The 27,914-nt window shown below is 40.2% G+C and overlaps 1 protein-coding gene across 3 annotated transcripts in view; it reads left to right on the forward strand.

Annotated features, from left to right (window-relative positions):
* The first annotated feature begins 289 nt into the window (after positions 1–289).
* cerkl (CERK like autophagy regulator) overlaps positions 290–27,914 on the forward strand; it is a 184,010-nt gene continuing 156,385 nt past the window's right edge. For all 3 annotated transcript variants that reach the window (XM_073047086.1, XM_073047087.1, XM_073047088.1), the window contains exon 1: positions 290–624. In XM_073047086.1, the coding sequence (XP_072903187.1) occupies positions 357–624 (268 nt within the window). In that variant the 5' untranslated portion in view covers positions 290–356. The remainder of the gene's footprint in view (positions 625–27,914) is intronic.

The following is a 27,914-nucleotide window of genomic DNA, read 5'->3' on the forward strand; positions in this document are numbered from 1 at the left end:
TTGACCAGACCCTCAGTCACACACGCTTCTGCCCTGACCCTGAGAAGAACACTATTCCCTTTGCCCCGGCTCTGAGTGTAACACTCCTCTCTTGCCCTAACCCTGACAGTAACATTCCCCCTTCGCCCTGACCCTGAGGATAACAACCCCCTTCCTCGTCCCTGACACTGCTCCTCGCCGGGTGCAGGGTGGATCGGGGTGGGAGCGCGGAGCACCCGGAGCTCGCGACCAAAGGCGGGTGTCGCGCGCACGCGTGGTTGCTCGGGCACGAGCAGGAAGTGTTGCCACGGCCGTAAGCGCATACAAACAGGTCGGGTGGCGAAGTTAACTGGGGGGGAAGGTGTGGAGCGGCCAGGATGTTTGAAGGTCGGCGGAGAGTAGCCCCCGCCGTGGATGCGTGGTCTGAGTCGGGCGATAGTTTCAGCCAGCAGCGACCGGTCTTGGATGCCCGGAGGAAGGATCGCGGAGGGGTGAAGGATACGGCCCAGAAAGGCAACAGGAACTCTGGCGGTCCGGAGGAACCCATCTGTAGGGGTATATTCGAGATTGAGAAAAGGAGCTGCGACGTGGTGCTGACACCCAGCAGGTTGGAGTGGACGGCAATTGAACCGGATAGACCCACAGGTACGTGGCCATGGGGTCTGCAGCGGCAGGTATTGCCCAGCGACTCGGACCTGACGAGGGGGCAGCAATTAACGTGGGCGCCTTGATCTCACTCACCGCCACACAGGTGCAGCAGTGCAACAGTTGGAGCAGCTAGCTAACTTAGATGTTCTTGTGATTTGGATTTTCAGATAGCCAGAATTACGAGGTATCCAAAATCTATTTTTAAAAAGTATTTGTTGTGGAAACAATGCAGCTCCCGCGATATAAAGCGCTTCGTGTAACATTATCTGCAACTCGAAGCAAAAGTATAATTGAAAAGGCCAAAGAATAATGCAGGAATGTACCATGCAAGTCGTTCTTTAATTGATCTTTCTGCAAGTTAGAAATTTGCGCAAGTTTTTCAGATCACTATGGCACATTCGATATCGCTATATCATAATTTCGATCCAAGTCCCACCTGCTCTGTGGAGCAACTCCGTGAGCCCCATTTCCCAATTTAATCCCTGTAGCCCTGTAAGTTTATTTTCTAGTCTTCAGCCAATTTCTTTTTGAAATAAGTACAGAAAAGAGCAAGAGATGCCCATTTGACCTCCAGTGCCTTCAGCCATTATATGATGACTCATCTTTTACCTTGTTAGTCTTCCCCTGTACTAATGTAATCTCTCTTGATTCCAGTCATATCTAAAAAAATGTCAAAATCAGTATTCAGTAACTGAAGCTATCCAATAATAAAATTCCACAGATTCACTATGTTGTGTGTCTTAGGCTGAATGGTCAATCCTTTACTTTCAACACAAGAGATTCTGCAGATGCTGGAACTCCAGAGTAACAGGTACACAATGCTGGAGGTACTCAGCAGGTCAGGTAGCATCTCTGGAAAGGAATAAACAATGTTTTGGGTGGAGACCCTTCATCAGGACTGTAAAGGAAGGGGGAAGAAGCCAGACTTGATTATGCCTGACCCTCTGAGATCCTCCATTCTTTATTTTGAGATGGCAACAGGTTCTCAAAAATGCAACTAAGGGAAACATCACCATTGCATCTGTGGTGAACTACATATACCTGTCTGGACACGCCCCCCCCCCCCCCCCCCCCCCCCCCCCCCGCTGACTGCACCTGTGGCTCCTCCCACAGACCCCTGTATAAAGGCGATTGGAGCCTGGGCCGGCCCTCAGTCTCCAGGATGTAGTATGGTGGTCAATTGCTGCTTGTTCTTTCTTCCAGCCGATAAAAGCCTCGGAGAGTTATTGATGGTGCATCAGCATCTACCCTGTCAAGTAATGTAAGAATTTTATACATTACAATGAGATCTACTCCAAAGACACGAGGTTACAAGTTAATCTCTCTTTACATGACAAAATTGGTATTACTGGAATTAGACTTGTTAACCTTTGCTGCACTTCCTTAATGGTGAATATGGCCCTCTGTGGACAGGGAAATGGGGCCTATTCACAATATTCCAGAAATTAACCCAGCAATACCTATATAGCTGGAGCAAGATATCTCTGCTAATATAGTCGGATTCACTTGGGATCCCCACCCACCCTCCCCCACTATCCCCACCCACACCTCATCCCTTATCTATTCTGCTAGTTAATACACAAGAGAATTCCAGCATTTGGTCAAAATGAAGTCCAGATTGAATTAGTTCAGTAATATTATTACTTTCAAAGTGCTCTTTCCAATGCATTCCAGTCTCCCATCTCCAGTCAAGTCTATAAAGGGATCCACAGTAACTTGAGGTAATATTTTTAAGTTTACACATTCACAGAAATGATTACAGTCTTTGGAGTTCTACTTTTGCTGTCTTCATCAATGCCTTGGTCCTCCTTTGCCCATTCTAAAGTATTCCCAATCCCTAAGTTTACTACTGTATTTTTTGACAACACTTTTATAAACCATTTCCTTTGATCCCATTTAGCACTCTGATCTGTTTTAGGTGACATACTAAATCTTTTCAAACTCCTGATGAAATATAGTCACTGTCTTACCTTCTTTATAGCTGCACCGACCGATATGTTGGGACCAAGTTAGATCTTCAGAGATCTTGACACTCAGTAACTTGAACTTGCTCACTCTCTCCTCTTCTGATCCCTTTGAGGATTGGTTTGTGTTCCCCTGTCTTACCCTTCCTGAAGTCCACAATCAGCTCTTTCATCTTACTGACATTGAGTGCAAAATTGTTGCTGTGACAACATTCAACTAGCTGGTATATCTCAATCCTGCACGCCCTCTCATCTCTGTCTGAGATTCTACCAACAATGATTGTATCATTAGCAAATTTATAGATGGTATTTGAACTGCACCTAGCCATATAGTCACGGTTGTAGAGGGAATAGAGCAGTTGGCTAAGTGCACGCCCTCAGGTGCGGCAGTGTTGATCGACAGCGAGGAGGAGATATTATTACCAATATGCACAGATGGTGGTTTTCTGCTTAGGAAGTAGAGGATCCAATTGCAGAGGGAGGTACAGAGGCCTAGGTTCTGTAGCTTATCGATCAGGACTGTGGGAATAATGGTGTTAAATGTTGAGCTGTAGTCAACGAACAGCATCCTGATATAAGTGTTTGCATTGTCCAGGTGATCTTCTGTAGTGTGAAGAGCCATTAAGATTGGGTCTGCCATAGACCCATTGTGGCAACAGGCATATTGCAGTAAATCCAGGTCTTAGCTGAGGCAGATGTTCATTCTAGCCATGACCAACCTCTCAAAGCATTTCATCACTGTAGATGTGAGTGCTACAGGGTGACAGTCATTAAGGCAGCTCACACTACTCTTCTTAGGCACTGGTATAATTGTTGTCTTTTTGAAGTAGTTGGGAACTTCTGACTGTAGCAGTGAGAGGTTGAAAATATCCTTGAATACTCCTGCCAGTTGGTTGGCACAGGTTTTCAGAGCCTTACCAGGTACTCCATCTGGACCTACCACCCTGTGAGGGTTCATCCTTCTTAAAGACAGTCTGACATCGGCCTCCAATAACAGAGATCACAGGGTCACCGGGTGCTGCAGGGAGCTTCACAGCTGCAGTTATATTCTCCCTCTCAAGGTGGGCATAGAAGGCAGTGAGCACATCTGGTAGTGAAGCATCGCTGCCATTCATGCTAACATGGATGAGCACCTATGGTGCTCCTGTCACAAAGAATCAACCGTAACTCACTGCAGAGAGGCCGCCTGTGAGGGCTTGTGTTGTACAGGTTGGAGTATGTGGTGCAGCCAACCTGAGCTGAGACATGGGGCTTTTGTGGATTGGCAGCCTGGCAACATCTGTTCCATGTGTTTGACAGGTTGTAGAGATCTGGCAGACTTCCTCATTACCTCCTCCTTGAAGTGATGGAAGCTGCTGATTTTCTTCTTTGACTTGCTGCACAGATCTCCCCACCCCAGATATTTCTCAGTGCTATCAAACTCAATGGTGGGCAGCCTCCGTCGTATCCAGTAGAGGTGGTGAGAGAGACCATATGATCCAGGCGGTCTGCCAACATGTGGAATAGCTGCTGCCAGTTCCCAGAAGTGCTTTGAACTCATTGTACCAGCCAAAGTGCAGCCCTGAGTCTGGCATCTCAGTGCTGGAACCTGCCCCAGTCCACCCCAACACTTGATCTCAAGAACAGCCCCTTCACATCAGCCCATGGGTGATTTATTACAGTGTGAATAGTGGTGAATGGTAGAGATACACACCAGGTTCCTGGCCTAGCAGCATGCAGCAACACAGATAATTGGGGTTTGCACCCAGGTTCTCAGAGCTGCAGTAGGGTTAATTCCGGCTTCCACCTTGAGTCCTGATTCGACTTGCGTTATTGTTCCTGAGTTTGTCTTTAATGTGTGAAGTGAATTACCAGTGTGTTTCCTTTAATGCCTCTCAAAAGTTACAGCTGGATCATGTTGGATTTTTTTTTGCCTTTACTTAAATGCTAATTGATGGATCAAAAACATAGACATTAAAGCAATTTCCTAGTCTACTGCAGTCAACTCAAGTTTGCAGAGTTTCCTTTATTTAACTTTAAGACTCTGGTGTCAGATCACTAAGGTTTTCATCTTAAGTCTGTTTTATATTAATTATCACATCCTTATTTAACCTATTCTTATTACCATATGTTCTCAATATTGATTGTTTCTATTTTCATCTCCATCATAAGCAGAGAGTTTTCAGTCATTTCTAATTTTGGGTTGAAACTCTGCAGTAGAATCAAATGCTTCAGATTGTAACGTCTGCAGCCCCTTGTCTCCTTAAATCCATGTCTTGTCTGTGCTTTATTAGCTAACTTGATCACTTCTTTACTTACCTTATCTGTCACTTATAATGATGTGCACATCTGTTCAGACTCCTTGTTTCAGTGTAAGCCCTATGTGGATATTATTTCCTCATTAAATTCCATCCTTTACTGAAGCCGGTGCTCAGAGACCATAATAGTATATGAAGAGTAGCCACCGTGTAGTGCTGTCTTCTTTTGTATTGTCTGGCATGGAATAGACCGATTGAATATGACATCTGAAAATTAGATGTTGATGTTGCATGGTGGACCATCAGAAGTGGAACAAATACATACTGCCATCATCTGTAACATGGTGGCCTGGCATATCACTCATTCTCTTTTTGGGCAGTCCCTTGTGATCGAGGGTGGCTGGGTTTTAATGTGGCAAATGAGGCCATAATGTGATCTGCAGCCTCTGGTATAGCTGGAGTAGTAGTTACTTATTGGGGTGATGTGGGTATTTGGGAGTCCATGTATTTCTTTTGGCATTAATGCTGGGTTCCTGTGTATTGCAGTGTTTTGAAGTGTTTGTTGTAAGTACATAGTCTAAGGCTCATTAAAAAAAAATGACGACTGCAAAGCTACCAGATTATTATAAAATCTCAGATAGTTCACAGCAGTCTGTCCTTGCCTGGTCTGGACTTCATGTGACTCCAAACTCATCTTAAGATCAACTGACATATTCTGCAGTTTACTGTGATAACCAAGCCAGATGATCAACTTAATTCAATAAGATGCTCAGAAGTATATGCCTGGAGCAACGTCGCCCATATTGAAAAATGAGATGCCAACCTAGTGAAGCTTCAATATAGGCAGGTTTAACAGCATGATAAAGATGGAGCTAAGTGTTGAGTCTCGCAGTCAAAAGGAGAAGATTGAAGTTCTGCTGTCATTCATACATCATTGTGACCAGAGGTGAACAATTGTACAGCTAATGGGAAGAAGGGGATATAAAAACATCATAGAGTCATAGAATACTGCAGCACAGAACCAGAACCTTTGGCCCATCTAGTTTATGCTAAACCATTAATCTACCTTTCAACATCTTTCAACAAAGGCAGGATACATTGCTAAAGATGAGAGAAAACATTCATGACTGTGTTCAGCCAGAAATGTTCCATCTTGATCCAAAAAAAAACTGCTAGAGAAACTTTGTCAGTTGGACACATCTGTGGAGGGTAAAGGACAGTCAACATTTGTGGTTAAGTCCCAATATTTGTAAAATAGCGTAGAGGGAAGATGGCCAGTTTCAAGAGGTGAGGAGAAAGGTGGTCCCTTAGAAAATCAGAGTGGACAGCTATGTGTGGAGCCAAAAGAGATGGGGGAGATTTTGAACAATTTCTTTTCATCGATATTCACTAAGGAGAAGGATATTGAATTGTGTAAGGCAAGGGAAACAAGTAGGGTAGCTATGGAAACTATGATGATTAAAGAAAGAATATAAAAGTGGATAAGTCTCCGGGTCCTGACAGGATATTCCCTAGGACCTTGAGGGAAGTTAGTGTAGAAATAGCAGGGGCTCTGACAGAAATATTTCAAATGTCATTAGAAATGGGGATGGTGCCGGAGGATTGGCATATTGCTCATGTGGTTCCGTTGTTTAAAAAGGGTTCTGAGAGTAAACCTAGCAATTATCGGCCTGCAATTTTGACATCAGTGGTGGGTAAATAAATGGAAAGTATTCTTAGAGATGGTATATATAATTATCTGGATAGACAGGGTCTGATTAGGAGCAATCGACATGGATTTGTGCGTGGAAGGACATGTTTGACATATCTTATTGAATTTTTTGAAGAGGTTACTAGGAAATTTGACGAGGGTAAAGCAGTGGATGTTGTCTATATGGACTTTAAGTAAGGCCTTTGACAAGGTTCCACACGGAAGGTTAGTTAGGAAGGTTCAATCGTTAGGTATTAATATTGAAGTAGTAAAATGGATTCAACAGTGGCTGGATGGGAGATGCCAGAGAGTAGTTGTGGATAACTGTTTGTCAGGTTGGAGGCCGGTGACTAGTGGTGTGCCTCAGGGATCTGTACTGGGTCCAATGTTGTTTGTCATATACATTAATGCTCTGGATGATGGGGTGGTAAATTGGATTAGTAAGTATGCAGATGATACTAAGATAAGTGGCATTGTGGATAATGAAGTAAGTTTTCAAAGCTTGCAGAGAGATTTAGGCCAGTTAGAAGAGTGGGCTGAAAGTTGGCAGATGGAGTTTAATGCTGATAAGTGTGAGGTGCTACATTTTGGTAGGACTAATCAGAATAGGACATACATGGTAAATGGTAGGGCATTGAGGAATGCAGTAGAACAGTGTGATCTAGGAATAATGGTGCATAGTTCCCTGAAGATGGAATCTCATGTGGATAGGGTGATGAAGAAAGCCTTTGGTACGTTGGCCTTTATAAATCAGCATTGAGTATAGGAGTTGGGATGGAATGGTAAAATTGTCCAAGGCATTGGTGAGGCCAAATTTGGAGTATTGTGTACAGTTCTGGTCATCAAATTATAGGAAAGATGTCAACAAAATAGAGGGAGTACAGAGGAGATTTACTAGAATGTTACCTGGGTTTCAGCACCTAAGTTACAGAGAAATGTTGAACAAGTTATGTCTTTATTCTTTGGAGCATAGAAGGTTGAGTGGGGACTTGATAAAGGTATTTAAATTTGTGAGGGGAATAGATAGAGTTGACATGGATGGGCTTTTTCCGTTGAGAATAGGGGAGATTCAAACAAGAGGACATGAGTTGAGAGTTAGGGGGGCAAAAGTTTAGGGGTAACATGAGGGGGAACTTCTTTACTCAGAGAGTGGTAGCTGTGTGGAATGAGCTTCCAGTAGAAGTGGTAGAGGCAGGTTCGGTATTGTCATTTAAAGTAAAATTGCATAGGTATATGGACAGGAAAGGAATGGAGGGTTATGGGCTGAGTGCAGGTAGGTGGGACTAGGTGAGAGTAAGCATTAGAGTACTAGAAGGGCCGAGATGGCCTGTTTCCGTGCTGTAATTGTTATCTGGTTATATGGTTATAAGAGCTGGTGAGCGATAGATGGATCCAGGTAAGCAGGGTTTGTAGGCACATGGGGGAGGAAAGGGTGGAAGTAGTTAGAGGCTGGGAGGTGATGAGTGGAGGTAACAAAGGGATGCAGATGATAAAATCTGATAAGAAAGTAAGCTGAAACTAAGGCAGGTGGCTAGGCAGATTGGAGCAGTGGGGAGAGGGGATGCAGGAAGTGGAGTGTGTGCATGATGGACAGAAGGAGTAGGTGGAGGAGATGGAAATAGCAGAATGATCAGGAGCTAGGGGTGGTGTTGGGTGAGTGTAGGTTGAACTGGAGAGGGGGAAAAGGTTACCTGAAATTAATGAATTCAGTGCTCATGCCATCTGGTTTTAGACTACCTATGCTGTTCCTCTAGTTTACATTTGGTCTTGTTCTGACATTGGAGAGAATGAAATGGTGTCATTGCAAGAGATGGAGTGGGAAGAAGTAGATTGTGTTGCTGTGGGTGTCAGTAAATTTGTAGTAAATATCAATAGATAGTTTGTCTCCCGAGATGGAGACTAAAAGATCAAGGAAGGGAAGGGAAATGTGGAATATAAGGATCTTCACCATCTGGGCCATGCCCTCTTCTTGTTACAACTGTCAGGGAGGAAGTGCAGTAGCCTGAAGACCCACATTCAAGAACAGCTTCTTCCTCTCCATCATCAGATTTTTCGCAGTCCTTGAACCTATGAACACTACCTCATTTTTTTTTGCACTGTTTGTTTTGATATTGTAATTTTATGTCTTTGCACCGTTTACTGTTGCTGCAAAACAACAAATTTCATGTCATATGTCACTGATAATAATTCCGATTCTGGAAGTGGTCCAAATGAATTTCAGGGCAGTGTGGAACTTAGCAAGGTGATGAAATTGACGAATGCTGCATTTGTGCAGGAGGCAGCACCAATGCAGTTGATGAGAGTGTTGCCAGAGTAGATTTGGAACAGGAGTTTTTATGTGTAGCCAACAAAAAAGACAAATATAGCTGGGGCTTATGTGAGTACCCATGGCTACCTTTTTGATTTTTAGAAATTGGGAAGAATAAAGAGATTTTGTTCAGGGTAAACACAAATTTTGTCATTTGGAGAAGAGTGCTGATGGAGAAGAGCTGGATGGATCTTTCTTTGAGGAAGAAACAGTGCCCCAAAGCTTTCCTAATGGGAAATGGAAGAATATGGGGACAGGACATCCACCATAAAGATGAGCTGGTGGGGATGAAGGAATTGGGAACTTTTAAAATAATGGAGAGTATGTGAGGTGTCTCAGATGTAGGTAGGATGTCTCAGCCTGTACTCGAGGAAGTTCAGAAATTTACCAGATATTGAAGACCTAGATGGAGTGGAAATGGACAGGATGTTTCCATTTTTTGGAGAATAAGACATAGACGTAGAATTAAGCAAGTCTGCATTGCATCTAGGATCCTAGAGTACAGCTTTAGAACAAAGGGATATTCTTTAAAACTAAGATGAGGAAGAATTTCTGAGGCCAAATTTTGGTGAATTTATGGAAGGGTTGTGAGACAAAATCATTGGGTGTATTTAAGCAGAGATTGATAGGTTCTTGATTGGTAAAGGGGTTAAGAGTTGTGGGCAGTAGGCTAGGGGATGGGGTAGAAAAAAAAATCAGCCATGATTGAATGTTGGAGCAGACACAATGGGCAAAAAGATCTCGTTCAGCTCCTATATGACATGGGTAGACAAAGTGAGGAGGTCCTGAAGAGTGATTTTAGGGAGCAAGCTAGAACACTGGAAAACAGCACCTCCAGGGTAGTAACCTCTGGATTGCTGCCTGTGCTATAAGTCAGATTGGATAAGAATAGGATGATTTGGCAGGTGAATAGGTGTCTGAGGAACAGGGGTAGAGGTTCAGATTTATGGATCATTGGGATCCCTTTTGGAAAAGGTACGACCTGTGCAAAAGGGACAGGTTACACCTGAACCCAAGGGAGACCAATATCTTTGTGGGCTGGTTTGCTATGGTTATTTGGGAAGGTTTTTGGCAGTGTCTTGGAAGTAGAGTGATAGTGCCAAGAATAAGGCAGTGTGTATTGAGACTTATGAACAGCAAAGGAAACAGCATTATGAAGGACCCCATGCACCCCTCATACAATCTGTTCTCCCTCCTGCCATCTGGGAAAAGGCTCCAAAGCATTCGGGCTCTCACGACCAGACTATGTAACAGTTTCTTCCCCCAAGCTATCAGACTCCTCAATACCCGAAGCCTGGACTGACAACTTGCCCTACTGTCCTGTTTATTATTTATTGTAATGCCTGCACTGTTTTAGTGCACTTTATGCAGTCCAATGTAGGTCTGTAATTTAGTGTAGCTTTCTCTGTTTTTCTTTATTACATAGTTCAGTCTAGTTTTTTGTACTGTGTCATGTAACACCATGGACCTGAAAAACGTTGTCTCATTTTTACTATGCACTGTACCAGCAGTTATGGTTGAAATGGCAGTAAAAGTTGACTTGACTTATAGCAAGGAGAGGCTGAAGATGGGGCAAATTTGCAGTCAACGCGATGAGTTGCAATGTAAAAGCAGACAAAAGTACAGGACTGAAGGTGTTGTATCTGAATGCATGTAGTATACGTAAGAAGGTAGATGACTCTGTAGCACAGTTATAGATTGGCAGATATGATGCTGTGGGCATCACTGAATCATGCTAAAAGAAGATCATAGCTGGGTGTTTAACGTCCAAGGATACACATTATATCAAAAGGACAGGCAAGTAGGCAAAGGGGGTGACGTGGCTCTGTTGGTTTAAAAAAAAATGAAATCAAATCATTAAAAAAAGGTAGCATAGGGTTGGAAGTTGTTGAATCACTGTGGGTAGAGCTACAGAACCACAAAGGTAAAAAGATCCTGACGGGAGTTATATACAGACCCCCAAACAGTAGTAAGGAGGTGCTCTACAAATTACAATGGGAGATAGAAAATGCATGCCAAAAGCCTAATGTTACAATAGTCATGGGGGATTTCAATATGCAGGTAGATTGAGAAAATCAAGTTGGTGCTGGATCCCAAGAGGGATTTTCAAGAATTTCTGGAAACAATTTGAAAGCCACAGGATGGAGATATATATATATATATATCCCAAAGAGGAAGTAGTATTCTAATGGTAAGTTAACACTTGTGGCCAACAGGAGAAGTTAAAGCCAATATAAAAACCAAACAGAGGGCATATAATAGAGCAAAAATTAGTGGGAAGTTAGAAACTGTTATAACCAACAGAAGGCAAATAAAGTGTCATTAAGAAGGAAAAGATGGAATGTGAAAGAAAGCTCACCAATATTATTAAAGAGGATACCAAAAGTTTCTTCTGATACATAAATTGTAAAAGGGAGGTGAGAATGGATATTGGACTGCTGGAGAACAATCCAATATCAACAGAATTAGTTGACATATATATATAGACAGGTATGGTGGATAATGTTCTATGATTTTATAAGATAGAGGTTAAGATGGTGTTTCAGAATGTATGTGACAGTTTTCTGGTTGTCAAACAACTAAGAAATCCAACTGAAAACATTATTAAAAATACCTTTTTGGAGGTAAATTGTGTTAAATTATCACTGCAAACAGTGATGGGGTGAGTGATGGCAAGTCGAGTTCGGGGGATGAATCATTGCAGATGGAATTTCACTGTCCGTACAGCTGCTTGGGATCGAAGCTGGATTGCTCTGGGTGCTGTAAGGTGAAGTGGGGCAGAGGAGACTCTATTTTGATGCTTTGGGCACCCAGCTGATTTGAGGATCTTTAGAGTGGTTTCAGGTTGGGTGATGAAATCTGGGCCCGGAGTGAGTCACTGGGTGGTGTGGCCTAGGCCTGGGTCCTAGTGTGAGGTACCTTATGCTGTCTGGAGAATTTAAATGCCGGACCATATTGGAGGGGAGAGCCGATTTCACTAACTCTCGATGATTTTCACTCCTCTCTCCAAGGTGCTGGAGCCTTTTGCTGTTCCATTGTTGGGTCAGTTTAGACACTGTCCCAGATAGATTGAAAAGACAGGGTGTTGGTCGGGATGAGAGCTGATTTTGCACATTCTCTGTGATCGATGTTCATCTCCCTGGCACTGAGGCTATGAACACTGCCCTGGCTACTGGGCTCTGTGCCCGCTAAAAGATGAACTGATAAGTGAGGCTTTTGGCCTACTCTGGGCTGCTCCAGGGTATAGATCTGAGGACTCAATTTTGGTTCTGACTGTCATTTGCTTCAACTGCTTGCATGACTTGTATTTTTTTTCTCCTTTCTCTTGTGCTTCGGGTATTCGTCTTTTATTATTACTATTACTTTTTTTTCTTTAAATTGGCTTCTTACAGGTTTCTTGCTTTGTGGCTAGCTGTGAGTAAGCAAATCTCAAGGTTGTATAATTTATATATTCTTTGATAATAATACTTGAATCCTGACTCTTAAATTATGTCTTGTAGAGAACTTTGCCTTCCATATTTAATGCCATGGTTCCTATTAAAGTTTTTGCTTTCCTAATAATGATTGGATTCCATGATACCACTCATCTTCACTTCTCTAAGTACCAAGGGTAGAAGAACTGTATTTGCCAATGTCTCCAAAGCTAGGCAGAGTATACGTCATAGCCAGCACCCCAATCTTGCCTTTCAAACGGATTTCATTATCTCAGAAATGCCACAGAATGCCAAAATAATTCTAGTTCTTGTTGTAATCTGTGACTTGAAACTTCTCCCATATCAATACTGTTCATGGATGATTTTGTTAAGATTGAGACAATCTGATCATCTGTATCTGTTGAATCCTTATTTTCCTTTCATTTAGCATAAACATTTTTTTCCTTTATATGAACTTAACATACAAGCAAGAAAAGTCATTTCTCCTTCACTCCCAAGCATCCTCAGCATTTAATACCAATTTGGCTGATTGTAAACTGAAATCCATATTTCCATCTATTCAAAATAAACTATCATCACCGTACCACTTTAAATATCTATCTGCATCTGCAACAGTCACTCAGTTTTTGCCACCCTTTAAGGAAGAGAATTCAAAAGACTCATGAGTCTCTGAAAGGCAAAATAAAATCCTCACTTCTGCCTTAATAGGTGACCCCTAATTTTAAATCTTTCCCAAGAGAGGAACATCCTCTTTTGTATCCACTCTGTCAAGACTTCTTAGGAATTTGCATTTTCACGTCAACTCTCTTGTCATTCTTTTAAGCTCCAGTGAACAAACCTGTCAAACCTTTCTTGATAAGTCAGCCACCCATTCCAGGAGTTCATCTAGTAAACTTTTTACTAGATGCTTTCATCTAGTTGCCTTTTTTAAAAAAAATTAAAAGTGGAGACCAGTGGAGCACACAGTACTCCAGATGTGGTCTCACCAATTTAACTGAAGCATATTTTTATACTGTTGTATTTTTGCTCCTTTGGTCTCTCCAACCCCATTTTCTCTGAACTGTTGATCACCCAGTCTCCTTTTCCTGTCTCCATATTTGCTAATGTCTTTTTCCATAGTATTCCCTCTGTTACTTTCCTCCCCTTCAAATTGACTGTCATAATGCCTCTCAAAAAACCTACCCCTTTGAAGTCAAAGTTGTTCAGACTCTAGAGCTGTAAGAACCACTTCTTGCAGTCTCAGAATCAATTCCTACAACCACCATGCAGGAGGCCACAGAACCTATTGTTTTTACAGCCATGTCTCACTTGCGAAGAAGAGTGGTCCCTCTTGTCAGGAAAGGCGTTATCCCACAAGAGTAAGAAAGCCTGCATGGTGATTAAATGTTTAGTCCCAAATGGGACAATTTAAAAATATTACTCTCTTGTGAATGTCTGTATAGTAGTTGCATTATATAGTATACTGCGAATACAGTTGAGATACCTTTTCTATTGGAGTTTATAGCTAAGCCAGGAGGAGTGTTATGTATTTAACATTCCAGTAACATTTTAGTAATCTTGTAAATGTAATGTTTGATTAAGCATTGTTTATATAATTCATTATAGTTATATGTAAAAAAAAATGAATATCATACTTCACGATGCTACCACATGATACGTGACAGCTTGCTAAAGTAAAGAACAAATTTAAGACTCATCTCTCGGGTCTCTTGTTTTCCCTTGAATTAGTTTAATGTTTTGAAGTTACAGAACGTAACAAGAATGGCCGGTCTGGTTTAAGCTGATTGGAAGGTTACAGTAGCTCAAATATCCTTGCATCGAACTTTGAAGTGGAGGAGCTTCAAAGTGGAGACCCCATTGGTTTCCACTCCTGTACCTAATTAATTGACCACTGAGTGTATTTCATTGTTATCAGTTGCCATGGACACTGTCCTTTCAGTTCCAAATCAGAGTTTAGATTCCTTCCCTATGTGTTTTCATCTCTTTTTCCTCCTTTGAAATAATGCTGGAAATATTTAAGAGCTTAAGAAATGGGAGCAGGAATGTGCTGATAGCCTCTGAGGGAGGTTTCTCCCGTTTTCCTTCTGAAGTGCATGACCCTTCGCTCTGTAACTAAGCCCAATTTTGCTAGGTACCTGGACTAGGGGAATAATTCTCTCAACATTTGCTCTGTCAAGCCTTTTGTCATTGCCTTAATTTAGTTACTTTTGTTGAAAAGCTATATACAACTGGGGTGGAAAATATTGAACTATGGGACACAGTCCTAAAAACGACACTAATCTCTTCAGAGTATGTAAGGAAGCATTTTAAGATAGAATCTTTAAGTTCTTGCAAATAGTGATTATTGTTGATCACAATTTTAAACATCAATTGATTTTTGTGAATTAAGTGTATAGTATGGCATGGAACAATGGTGGATATGTAGAATTAGATCTTGGCCACTCACAAACTCATTAAATGGTGTAATGATCTCAAGAAGCCAAATGACCCATTCCTGTTGGATGTTTTTGTCTAGACAATACTTTATGGCTTACAGCACATAAATTGTGATTATTATTGTGATTAAATTATGACTTTCAAATTGTGTAAAAGAACAAAATTTGGCAAAATTCATTGACTTAACTCATGGATTTAACTTTGTTGTAAGGAAATTAAGTTTTCTATAGCTAAAATGATTGTGATTTTGAAGTGTACAAACTTCCATTATTCATGATGGAAAGCAAAGAATAGATTTTCTGTAATTAAGGATAATTATTCTCTTGGTACTGTTCCCATTCTGTATAGTACAGTGAAGTGCTGAAGATCTCCATGAAGACATCAGTGAGCTGGTGTACACACTCAGCCTGGGATGTTATCTGGCCCGGCTGCATTATGGAGTTGACTCTCTGCAGAGTCCTTCTCCCATCTGCTACTGTTTCCTCATTATTTGCATTTTAGTATTTTGCTGATTTTTGTAAAGAAAATGTATATGGCTATTATAGACAAGATTATGAGAATCGAAGTTTTGTTGCCTATTATTCAAAGAAGGAAAGGAAGACCTTGAGACTTTGCAAGTCAGAATTAGATAGCTTTGCAACAGCATTAATGTATCCAAATGTATGTTGTTAGTGACTGAGGAAACCGAAATAACAAATTTAGGCAATTCCAAAAAAAGGTATGCGATAAGGGCAATTTCAAGGTGATTTTATGATTTGCAGCCCAAAATCCATGCGATACACCCAAAGAGTATTCGGGAAGCAAAATTGTTGTTGTCCACTATTATAGTTAACATCACTAAAACCTTGTATTTATAATGTTTTTGACTAATTTATGATGCTTTAAGGTAATTCTTGGTAGGTACTGGAGATAGAAATGATAGTTGATCTGCAGTGAAAAATTGCACCAAAGTAGTCACTGATTGTCATTTGTCTTCACTCCACTGTTATTTGCCATGTTACAACAATGCAGAGAAAGAAGTTACTAGATTACCTTTGAAGCTGCCGTAGCAGGCTGTGTAATAGCTGCAGCAGCAAGCTTGAGAGCACAGGACCATGGTGTGTCAAAAGAGTAGGTAAAGCAAGGCACACGGCAATGGAGTGCTTCAAAACGGGATGTTTTAGCCTTGTGATATAGGAGCAGTGAGAAAGCTTCCTTCAACAGACATTATTTAGCTATTCGCTTATCTTGCTTGCTGATCTACAAATTGGAACCAAATAGTATAGCACAAGCAACCCCGCCTTTGCCTGCTTTGGTATAATGTGACCTGGATTTCTGTAATACAGGGCTTTTCCATGTTGAGAAAGGTAACAGGAGTAAAATTATTCCACTTGGGTCTTTGTGACAATCAAGTGACATACTTGTTTGAAAGGAGGCCTCAATACATCATCCTCTGTGAGCAGACTGCTGATCCAGTAAACCAGCTGCTGGATTTTCCCACATCACTAGGTTCAATAACTCAGTTGTATTTATTGTCATATGTGGTGAAGTAAAAGACGTTACTTGTAACAGCATCACAGGCACATACAACTCATTGCATGTAAGTTGTTGTCTATCATCATCACCAGGTACATTTTGTTATGAAAAGACTTCCACTTTCTTAAAGGTATGGCTGCATTTTGACTACCATTGTGTGCAAATTCTCTGGCAAGCTGTCCTGGGTAATTTAGAAGGTCCTCATGTATAGGAATTAGTCTTTAAATAAAGAATATGTCCTTGAGGTCTTCAACTATGTCCTCTATAGCACAGGAAGGATACAAATCTGCCCCTTGGCACAATGCTTCATGTGCTGTAACTCTCCCTGTTTGTTGTCCTGCAGACCTCTCTAGCATCTCTAGTATAACGTAGATAATTTTTATTTCAGCAGGTAAAGTTGACTGGCATTGTTGCTATTACAATAGCCGTATAGTTGTTCCTCAGCCTCTGGGTGCTCTAAATTTGCATCATCTGTAAGATTACTGAGGGATATGATTAGCATTTGCATTGGTTATCAAGGATAATCAGAGACAGATGACTGTCTTTGGCAGTTGGATGGAATTGTGTATTGAAACAAATTGATTTATTAAAAATAAATTGACAATTGGCTACTTGTGATGCTGGAGAGATGGAGCTTGAGTACCAACCTACAGATCTTTAGAAATAGATTGTTCATTGCCGCAAATAATATATCTCTCAGCAATGTGAAAAGTTCTGGAAATGTGTCATGGGGGATACAAGTTTTGAAAATAATTAGGCAAACATTCCCAGATAATCATTGTTGGAAAAGACAGAATTAGAGAAAGGTTGTAATTCTACAAAGGACAAAGATGCAGCCAGATCTTATTTACTATCAAATCAGTGGAACTGAAACATTTTAGCTTGCCCTCAAAAGGTTCATTATCATTGTCAGCAGGAACAGACATTTTCACTTCCACCTCATTAACCACTTTCCCCTTCAAGAGCAGGCATATGGTGGTACAAACCAAGGTATTAAAGAAGAATGGTTCTTATAACATAAGTTGCAGCTAATATTTCTCTTTTTTCCACTTGAGAAGATTATGATGTTTGGAACAAAACTCAACATTTCTGACAGTCACTTAATAATTTATCTGCATCAGTGGCATTTGTAGTCTTTTGTGAAGTTCATTTAAGAAACTTGGAAACTAGTTACACACGAGGAAATATATTATGCTCAATAAAGGCTCAATTACTTTTGGGTTGAGAAATGTGATAAGGAAATAATGATTTATATACAAATGAACAACAGCAAAAATATTGGGCCCTATTTGTTTCATTTTAGTTAAAATATGCTAATTAGTGCTATATTATAATCAATGGAATCTTAAAGAAGAAAGCTTATTTATTACTTATTTAAAACTAAAGTGTATTGGAAATGAAATTACCTTTTATAACTAGGACATAAATAGAACATATTTATAAAATACAATATATTCATAAGTATTAAGACAGAATTGTGGATTTAGAATGTCTGATATAAAAATAGAAAGAAACTGGAAAAGGCTCAAATAATGATTGAAAATCATCATCTGAAACTTCTAATCAGTTTCCCTTCCTCTGAATGCTGCTTGACCTGGAAAGTATGTCAACTTCGCTGCTTTTACTTCAGATCAAAATAGTTGATCTGGACTGGAGGCTTGTCAGTTTCTGTGCTTTGACAGCCACTTAATAAGCTAACTAATTTGTTTAGTATATTCATTATATTTGTTTTCTGAATATAATATCTTAAAATAATATTTCCAAATCTATTTTACTAATCCATTCAATGGGCTAGACTTCTATTTAAAATTTGCTCATGCTATTCCTGTAGATGGTGCTATGACAGCTTATTTGTAAAGTATGATGAAATTGAATTGATTTTTTAAAAATTGCAGAGCATTCCAGTCAATTGGGACACATTGGGATCAGTACATTTTGGCTCAATAAGCCACAATTAGTTGAAGTTTCATGAAAATAGTGAAAAAGATATAAAAAAAGAGAAACTACCATTTAACTGAGTAACAAATAATATATTTAAATGAAATACAGAATAAATTAGAATGCTACCAAAACTACTATGGTGTTATAAAACAGTGCGTTAGTTCTTAATAGTTATCGATGGAGGAATGCATTCAGTGTATGCTGATGTATTATTTAGATCGCCTGTAAATTAACAAAATTAAACACAGACACCTAGTTCAGATAGTGGACTCCTTTCAAGTAGTGCTTTTGTTGGTCGCATCCTCCAAATCTTCATTTAAACTGTAACATTAAGATGATAGGTTATACCTTCAAATTCTTCATTTTTTTTCTAACTTGAAGTAGTAAAATCATTTCATTTTCACTCCTGCCCATTTCTAGCATCGCCAAGCGTGAATGATTGAAACTGATGAATTGTCTTATTGTTTATTACTCACCAATTATTAGTGACAAAAATCATTGCTGTTTGAACACAAACAAGTAAGTGATACTATTTTTAAAAAATGTTCATTTTAAGCAAGGTACAATGCCTAATGGCCACACAACATGCACATAAGTGACACTAGTTAGAAAATGTCCTGCTCAAAGTAAGTGGCATTGTTCCCAAATGTAGAGAATCCTAGCTATTTTCTTGTTTTGTTTTTGTTCTTCAAGAGTTGTCCTAAATAAGCAGCTGCTCAGATTAACCGATTAACAACAAACCAGAATTTACTGTATATAGTATACTTCCCTCTGCAATTGTCCAATTAGCCCACTGGATTCCCCTACATGATTCAAAAGCTTCCAGAAATTAGTTTTATATTCACTTGTTTAGCCAATGTTCCTTTTGTAATGGAAATGAGCATTGTCTGAGATAAAGAACAAATCGACATTGTGCATACTTAACAATATGCTGATTTAAATTTATGCCTTAATTTTGTCTATTTAATTTCTTCATTGAAGTTATTTTTAAATTCTGTAAATTTGGCATTGGATATTGCGTTTTACTCTTGAGTTAGGACAGTGAGTTGAACTTGAGTTTGTGCTCTGCACACACAAGAGTTTTTCAGGAAGCTGCAATGCAGAGGTGCATGTGTTTTTCTTCATTTTGATGATATCATTGTCAAAGAACAACTGCACCCACTGAATTTAAAAGAAAAAAATAACTTTCTTTTATGTAGCATATTTCATGAGTCAGGATGTTGATTTAAAAGTCACTACCACTGCTACTAGAAGAGAAAACTACTCCACTGGGGCAGATTCCATTTAACCAGCTTGGGACTAGTGTCCAAGCACATCAGATCTGTTGCTTCCACAACCATTGTGGCTTTTCAGTTGCGGGAGTTTTGGATAAACCATTTTGGCAGTCCTGCAAATTGTTTATATCATATGTTGTCTCAAGTTTCAGGCTTGATTAAGTCACTGGTAAACATTAGAAATATTGTCGATTTCCAAGGTGGAAACAGTAATTGAGCTGGATTTTCAACTAAAACCACAATGTTTCAGTTAGAAAATGCATTTTGTTTTGTTTTTTGGAAACTGAGGGCACTCAATTGAAGGCAGAATCTCTACACAGGTGAAGACCACTTGTGGAATTACTGCATGCTTCATTATCTGCTCGTGGAGCTTGTGGAGCAGAACATAAACTTCCAAAGATTTGCCAGCCTGTGTGCCAAACCTGCAAAGGTCTAGCTGGCCCATAGGTTAAAGTGGCTCGAAGGTTCATTTTATTATCAAAGTATATGTGCAGAGTTCAACTCTGAGATTCATCTTCTCCAGATAGCCATAAAATACAGAAAAAAATAAGTATTTGAAAGGAATCAACCCTGCCCAAACAGGAGAAAGAGAAACAAAAAGCTCACAAACACTAAACCCCTCCCAACCCGTCCCTCGCATAAAAACAAATCACCCACACAGTGAAACAGCGACAATAACATCAAATCCCACACTCCCATCCTCCTTCCTCACATAAAGAAAAATAATACATTGCCCACACAGAGGAGCAGTAACATGAACATGACACACCAAACCCCTCTCTCACACAAAAAAACTAATATATACTCCACATGAAACAGCAGTAAGAACATCAAATCTCAAATCCCAGCCAGTCAATTGGCACAAAGAAAGATTGGGCAAGAACATGAAAGAAAACACAGAACTGAAAGAGGTCAATATGAACACTGTCTAATCTATGAATTTTAGAATTTCAATAACATCTTCAAGAGCATTGAGAAGAGCAATTGCTCAAAGTCAGTGACCTTTCTGAGGGGAGTGACAGACCCAGCGGCCCCTCCAAGGGTAGTGACCACTCACTGTCCTGTACATTTGCCTTGATGTTTCAGTCTTCCTCGATGCTTTAATCGGTGAGAAATGTCATTGATCATGGCCCCATGTCTCGTCTCTGAGCTTCTCCTTGTAGTAGCTCGTGCTCCCCCTTCTCTCCTGGAATTTCCTTGGGGCCAGCAGAGCACTAGCTCACTTGATCAAGCTACACACAGGCTACAACAGTTTCAAAAATAAAATTAAGATAAAAAGAATAAGTAGAAGATGCAGAAAAGCTGAAATAATTGACTATCTGGAAGATGTCACCCAAGAAATCGTTGTTTGCCAGCAAACGGGTTAGAAAAGCAAAAAATAAGTTAAATTTAATCACTTCCAATAAAATTTTTAATTGTACAATATACCTAATAGTTTACTTTTAAAAGTATAATTTGAAAATTTGTTTTTAAATAGTGTTTCAATAGTTTATGGAAGCTATTGAATCATTGTGAATACCTCTGGTGTGTACAAAACAGTTGTGTTAATTTCTGCTTCCTTTTGTTCCAATCCTTGTGCATTCAGCAGAGATGTATTAGACAGCCTTCATTGCTGTCCTTTCAGGAGATGCTGGGAAGTGGGCGATTGGAGGTGTGGGTGAGCAACACATTTCTCTAGCTATATTACTGAAGGGAACTAGCTACTCCCACTGCTAGTACCAGTACGTAGCATTCACAAACCTCAGGAGGACTACATCAGTAACACCCCCAAAGTCATCTACTGCCAGTACGGTCAGGAGTAACAACCATTTGAGAACACTGCTACATGCAGCTTTCTCACCAATTATATACCATCTTGACTTGCAGATGAACCACTGGCCTTCATTTGCAATTTATATCTTCAAACTGCCTTGCTAACAGCAACAGAAGTCCTAGAATGGTTCAAGATGGGTGTTCATTATTAGCTTTCATAGCACTTGGGATAGGCCAGTGCCCTATTGGCAAAGCCCAAATATTGGGAATGAATATTTTAAAAATCCAATGAATATGAAGTGGGCCCAAAGGAATTACAAGTATTAGTGCATAACTGATTATCTTGAGATAGTACACCCTAGAAAGGACTAGATCCTCCTGTCTTCTTGTCTATTTCCTCTAAATCTGTAAACTTCAAGTTTTTGTGACTGGTTCATTCCATTTCATTCTTTTACTTGAGTTCTACACAGACTTCAAGCGAGAACGAAGAGACCAACAGAAATTGAATGTTATTGGTTCAGCCAATGAATGCAGTAGATTTAGTAAATGTGATTCATAGTGGCATTCACCCTGTTGATTAAAGATCAATGGAAGTGACTGATGTTCATGTGGATTTTTGAGAAGTGTGTGGAATATGTAGGGCAATAGGTGTTGGAAGTTGAGTAAATTTGAATGGTTGTGTTACAGAATGCAGAGCCAGACAGAATGTGTATAGAGGTAGGCTAATCATGAGGGGGTCAGTTGTGCTGTGAGGATTACATTCCTTGACTTCTCTAGTGCCTTTAACACCATCCAGCCCAAGATCTTAAGGCACAAACTAACGGAGATGGGAGTAGACTCTCACATGATGGATTGGATAGTGGACTACTTGACAGATAGACCTCAGTATGTGCGGTTGGGAGACTGTAGGTCTGACACGGTGGTCAGCAGCACAGGGGCGCCGCAGGGAACCGTACTCTGTCCGGTCCTGTTCACCCTGTACACATCAGACTTCCAATATAACTCAGAGTCCTGCCATGTGCAGAAGTTCGCTGATGACACGGCCATAGTGGGGTGTGTCAGGAATGGACAGGAGGAGGAGTATAGGAAACTGATACAGGACTTTGTGATATGGTGCAACTCAAACTACCTGTGTCTCAATATCACCAAGACCAAGGAGATGGTGGTGGACTTTAGAAGATCTAGGCCCCATATGGAGCCAGTGATCATTAATGGAGAACGTGTGGAGCAGGTTAAGACCTACAAGTATCTGGGAGTACAGTTAGACGAGAAGCTTGACTGGACTGCCAACACAGATGCCTTGTGCAGGAAGGCACAGAGTCGAATGTACTTCCTAAGAAGGTTGGCGTCATTCAATGTCTGTAGTGAGATGCTGAAGATGTTCTATAGGTCAGTTGTGGAGAGCGCCCTCTTCTTTGTGGTGGCGTGTTGGGGAGGAAGCATTAAGAAGAGGGACGCCTCACGTCTTAATAAGCTGGTAAGGAAGGCGGGCTCTGTCGTGGGCAAAGTACTGGAGAGTTTAACATCGGTAGCTGAGCGAAGGGCGCTGAGTAGGCTACGGTCAATTATGGATAACTCTGAACATCCTCTACATAGCACCATCCAGAGACAGAGAAGCAGTTTCAGTGACAGGTTACTATCGATGCAATGCTCCTCAGACAGGATGAAGAGGTCAATACTCCCCAATGCCATTAGGCTTTACAATTCTACCGCCAGGACTTAAGAACTTTCTAAAAGCTATTATTAATGCTTTTTGAGATAGTGATTTAGATGCATATCATATTTTTTTACTGAGTTAAGTATTGTATGTAATTAGTTTTGCTACAACAAGTGTATGGGACATTGGAAAAAAAGTTGAATTTCCCCATGGGGATGAATAAAGTATCTATCTATCTATCTATTGACCTGCTATGCACCTCCTATGCTGCATTGAAGAATGGAGAACAGTGCTCTTTCTGCTCTTTTCTGTATCTGTACATGCCAATTCATATATATGTATTTATCAAATGTACATTAAAACATATGGTGAAAAGTGTTGTTTGTGTTGATAACCAGTGCAACCTTAGGCTGTGCTGGGGGCAGCCCACAAGTGTTGCCACAGGTTTCATTGCCAAAGATTGAATAGGTTAGGACTTTATTCCTTAAAATGTAGAGGATTGAGAGGAGATTTGTTAGAGGGATACAAAATTGAGGAGTATAAATAGGGTATGTGCAAGCAGGCTTTTTCCACTGAGGTTGGGTGGGACTACAGCTATAGAGGTCATGGGTTAAGGGTAAAAGGTGATAAGTTTAAGGGAAATATTAGGGGAAACTTCTTTACTCAGAGGGTCTTAAGAGTGTGGAATGGGCTGCCTGTATAAGTGCTGCATGTGAGATAGATTTCAATATTTAAGCAAAGTTTGGGTAGGTATATGGATGGTAGGGGAATGGACGGCCATGGTCCTGGTGCAGGAGGTTGGGAGTAGGCACAGTTTAAATGATTCGGCACAGACCAAATGGGCCAAAGGGCCAGTTTCTATGCTGTACTTTTCTATAACTGTATACCATGTCCACAATGCAAAACAACACATCCACAACAAGCAACAAAACAACATCAGCAAAACAAGGCCCTTTCTTCCCCCCCCCCATGCGCCCATGCACATACAGAGCTCTCCAATCCCGGGATAGGCCATTGCGGCCCTCTAATCTCCAATGGACTCATGGATTCACATACATGTTTATTGAAAACAAAATATTTTATTTTGTCTTTACTGAGAATGAATAGTGAGCAGTTTTGGGACCCATATCTAAGGAAGGATATGCTGGCATTGGAGACAGTCTAGAGGAGGTTTACAAGAATAATCCTGAGAATGAAAGGATTAATGTATAAGGAGCATTTGATTTAAAATAATAATAAATAATTAAATCACTTACAGTGTGTGTGCGTGTGTGTGTGTGTATATATATATATATATATATATATATAGAATAAATTAAAAATTGTGCAAGAACCAAATAATATACATTAAACAAGTGAGGTAGTGTTCAAAGCTTCAATGTCCATATAGGAATCGGATGTCAGAGGGGAAGAAGCTGTTCCTGAATCACTGACTGTGTGCCTTCAGGCTTCTGTATCTCCTACCTGATGGTAACAGTGAGAAAAGGGCGTGTCCTGGGTGCTGGAGGTCCTTAATAACGGACACTGCTTTTTTGAGACACCGCTCCTTGAAGATGTCCTGGGTACTTTGTAGTCTAGTACCCAAGATGGAGCTGACTGAATTTACAACCCTCTGCTGCTGATTCTGGTCCTGTGCAGTAGCCCCCCCCCCCCCCCCCCCCCCACAATGTAGCTTGTCAGAATGCTCTCCATGGTACATCTATAGAAGTTCTTGAGTGTATTTCTTGACATACCAAATCTCTTCAAACCCCTAATGAAGTATAGTTGCTGTCTTGCCTTCTTTATAATTGCATCAATATATTGGGACCAGGTTAGATCCTCAGAGATCTTGACCCCCAGGAACTGGAAGCTACTCACTCTCTCCACTTCTGATCCCTCTGAGGATTGGTATGTGTCCCTTCATCTTACCCTTCCTGAAATCCATAATCAGCTCTTTTGTCCTACTGATGTTGAGTGCCAGTTTGTTGCTGCAACACCACTCCACTAGTTGGCATATCTCACTCCTGTACGCCCTCTCGTTACCAACAATGGTTGTACCATTAGAAAATTTATAGTTGGTATTTGAGCTATGCCTAGCCACACAGTCATGGGTGCAGAGCAGTGGGCTAAGCACATACCCCTGAGGTGCACCAGTGTTGATTGTCAGTGAGGAGGAGATGTTATTACCAATCTACACAGATTGTGGTCTTCCGGTTAGGAAGTCGAGGATCCAATTGCAGAGGGAGGTACAGAGGCCCAGGTTCTGCAACTTCTCAATCAGGATTGTGGGAATGATGTTATTAAATGCTGAGCTATAGTCGATGAACAGCATCCCGACATAGGGGTTTGTGTTGTCTCGGTGGTCTAAAGCCGTGTGGAAAGCCATTGAGATTGCATCTGCCATTGACCTATTGTGGCGACAGGCAAACTGCAATGGGTCCAGGTCCTTGCTGAGGTAGGACTTCAAACTAGTCATGACCAACCTCTCAAACCATTTTATCACTGTAGCTGTGAGTGCTACTGGGCAATAGTCATTAAGGAAGCTCACATTATTTTTCTTAGGCACTGGTATAATTGTTGCTTTTTTGAAGCAAGTGGGAACTTCTTCCCATAGCATTGAGAGGTTGAAAATGTCCTTGAATACTCCCACCAGTTCATTGGCACAGGTTTTCAGAGGCTTACCAGGTACTCCATCAGGACCTTCCGCTTTGCAAGAGTTCACCCTCTTTACAGAGAGCCTAACATCGGCCTCTGAGACAGAGACCACAGGGTCATCAGCTGCAGCAGGGATCTTCACAGCTGTAGTTATATTCTCCCTTTCAAAGGCGTAGAAGGCGTTGAGTTCATCTGGTAGTGGAGCATTGATCGGTTTATATTGCATGGGCGTGGGGAAGTTGTTTCCAGTAGTGGGAGAGTCTAGGACCAGAGGACTTTGCCTCAGAACAGAAAGATGTCCCTTTAGAACAGAGATGAGAAGGAGTTTCTTTAACCAGAACATGGTGAATCTGTGGAATTGATTGTCTCAGGTGGCTTTAGAGGGCAAGTCATTGGGTATTTTTAAAGTGGAGGCTGGTAGATTCTTGATTAGAAAGGGCATCAAAGGTTATGGGGAGAAGTGAAGAGAATGCTGTTTAGAAGGGAAATAAATCTGTCATGATCGACTGGCAGAGCAGACTCAATGGGCTGAATGGCCTAATTCTGCTCCTATGTCTTATAATCTTATGGTTACATATGTTCCTCTTGCTCCTGCTCACAACCAGTGTTAATTCAAATCAATGAAGATTGAATCTAGGTGCTGAGGCAGCTTTTTGTGGAGTCAAGGTAAAAACCTCTACAAATTCCATGTGTGCAGAAACATTTGAACTGTTGAACTACAGATGAAGTTGCATAAATACTCATCATATAGCATTTATTGATTCAAAGGTGAGAACTAGATCTACTTTCACCACCTTTATTAGAATCCACCTTTACATTTGTATTTTGAGATTTATGGTTGAAACTATAATCAAATGATGACTTCAAAAAGAGTTTGATTACTGCAAAACAAATAACAATAAAAAAATGCGTCTTTTTATTTGTGGTGGTTGTGAGCAAAACTGAGCCCACAGTTTGTTGTTGTTGCTTTTATTTTTTTCATCAAGGTGGTGTTCATATAGATAGAGTGGAGCAATTCAGTATTTTGCAACTTTACTCGTGTTTATTTTTATAAATGTGCTCTTGCATTAAACAAGAATAGGAAATTTCAATTCAATGAGCTAAACCTATTCTTATCTTCCCTTGCATCCAGAAGGACACAACAGGGAATCAATGTGATATATGAGTAATAACTCGGTGTCCCCTCAAGTACATAGGCAGCAATAACAACTATTCAATGTTATTTGACTAATTAAATAAAAAATGGGAATCCAACTTAGGATCTAATGGTTTATATTATTAAGTAATAAGTTTGTGTGGTATATTATTTAAAGATTAGGGATGCTTAAGGTTTTATTCAATAAAATCAACAATATAAAAACAGCTGATGTATTTTTTGAAATTTGAAGGGAAGATAAAACAGATGGCACTCACAGTAAGCCTTATCTGACAGTTGAGCATATCTATGCTGTCCATTGTTCTTACATTTTTGATTAGAGAACTTGATTATTGCTGTTTCACATTGCACCAGAATACTTAAATGACCACAAGGCTTATTACCAACATGTATTTTAACAGTCTTTGCTGAATTTGATGTCTTCGGGATTATTGTTAAAAGAAACTTGCGCTCTCTCTAACTCTGAATCAAGAGTACTGATGATTCACCAAACTGATTCCTGTCGTGTGGAATTTTGATTTGCCATGGTTGTTTTTTTTTATTTTATTAGAAGAAATTAGGCAAATTATGCTTATAGTCTGGTTATCTCAATAAAATCTTCCTGGGTCTTGACAGGGTAAAAGAAGGATGATGTTTTCTGTGGCTGGGCAATGTAGAATCAGGAGCCAGAGTCTCAAAATTAGGGGATTGGCCAATCAAGAAAGAGATGGGGAAAAATGTTTTCAGCTAGATTGAAGATGGAGTTCAGCAGAATGAGGAGTGATCTTAATTGAAGTATATAAGAACCTAAATGGATAAGTGACAGGGTAGATGTACAACTGTTTCCACAGGAGGGAGAATGATGAATAAAAAGGCCATGATTACAAGAAAAATTGAATTTCATAAGAATTTCTTCCTGAAGAGTGTGGTGAATTTTTGTTAAATCACTGGGTGTATTTAAAAAAAAAATGGAAGTAGTTTTTTTCTTATAAGATCAGGGCTATGGGGAATTGGCTGACAAAAGGAGTTGAAACTTGAGGTAATCAGTTATAATCATATTAAATGGCAGCATCAATGTATTTTGAAAGTGTTTCCTGTCTTTGTTTCTCTCTAAAGTGAAACATTATTAAATATTTGCAACATAATGGCTTTCAAAAATGGATGGATTTATTTAACTATACCATTTTATTACGAAAGCAAGACATTTAAATTGCTGTGCAGGTATATTTGGAAAACCAGTGTAAAGTCTTCATGACATCTTCTTGGCATGATAAATCCAGTTATGATTAAACAGTAGCAGCCACTGTGTT

Source organism: Hemitrygon akajei, chromosome 5, assembly GCF_048418815.1.
Source record: "Hemitrygon akajei chromosome 5, sHemAka1.3, whole genome shotgun sequence".
In the NCBI taxonomy this organism is placed as follows: Eukaryota; Metazoa; Chordata; class Chondrichthyes; order Myliobatiformes; family Dasyatidae; genus Hemitrygon; species Hemitrygon akajei.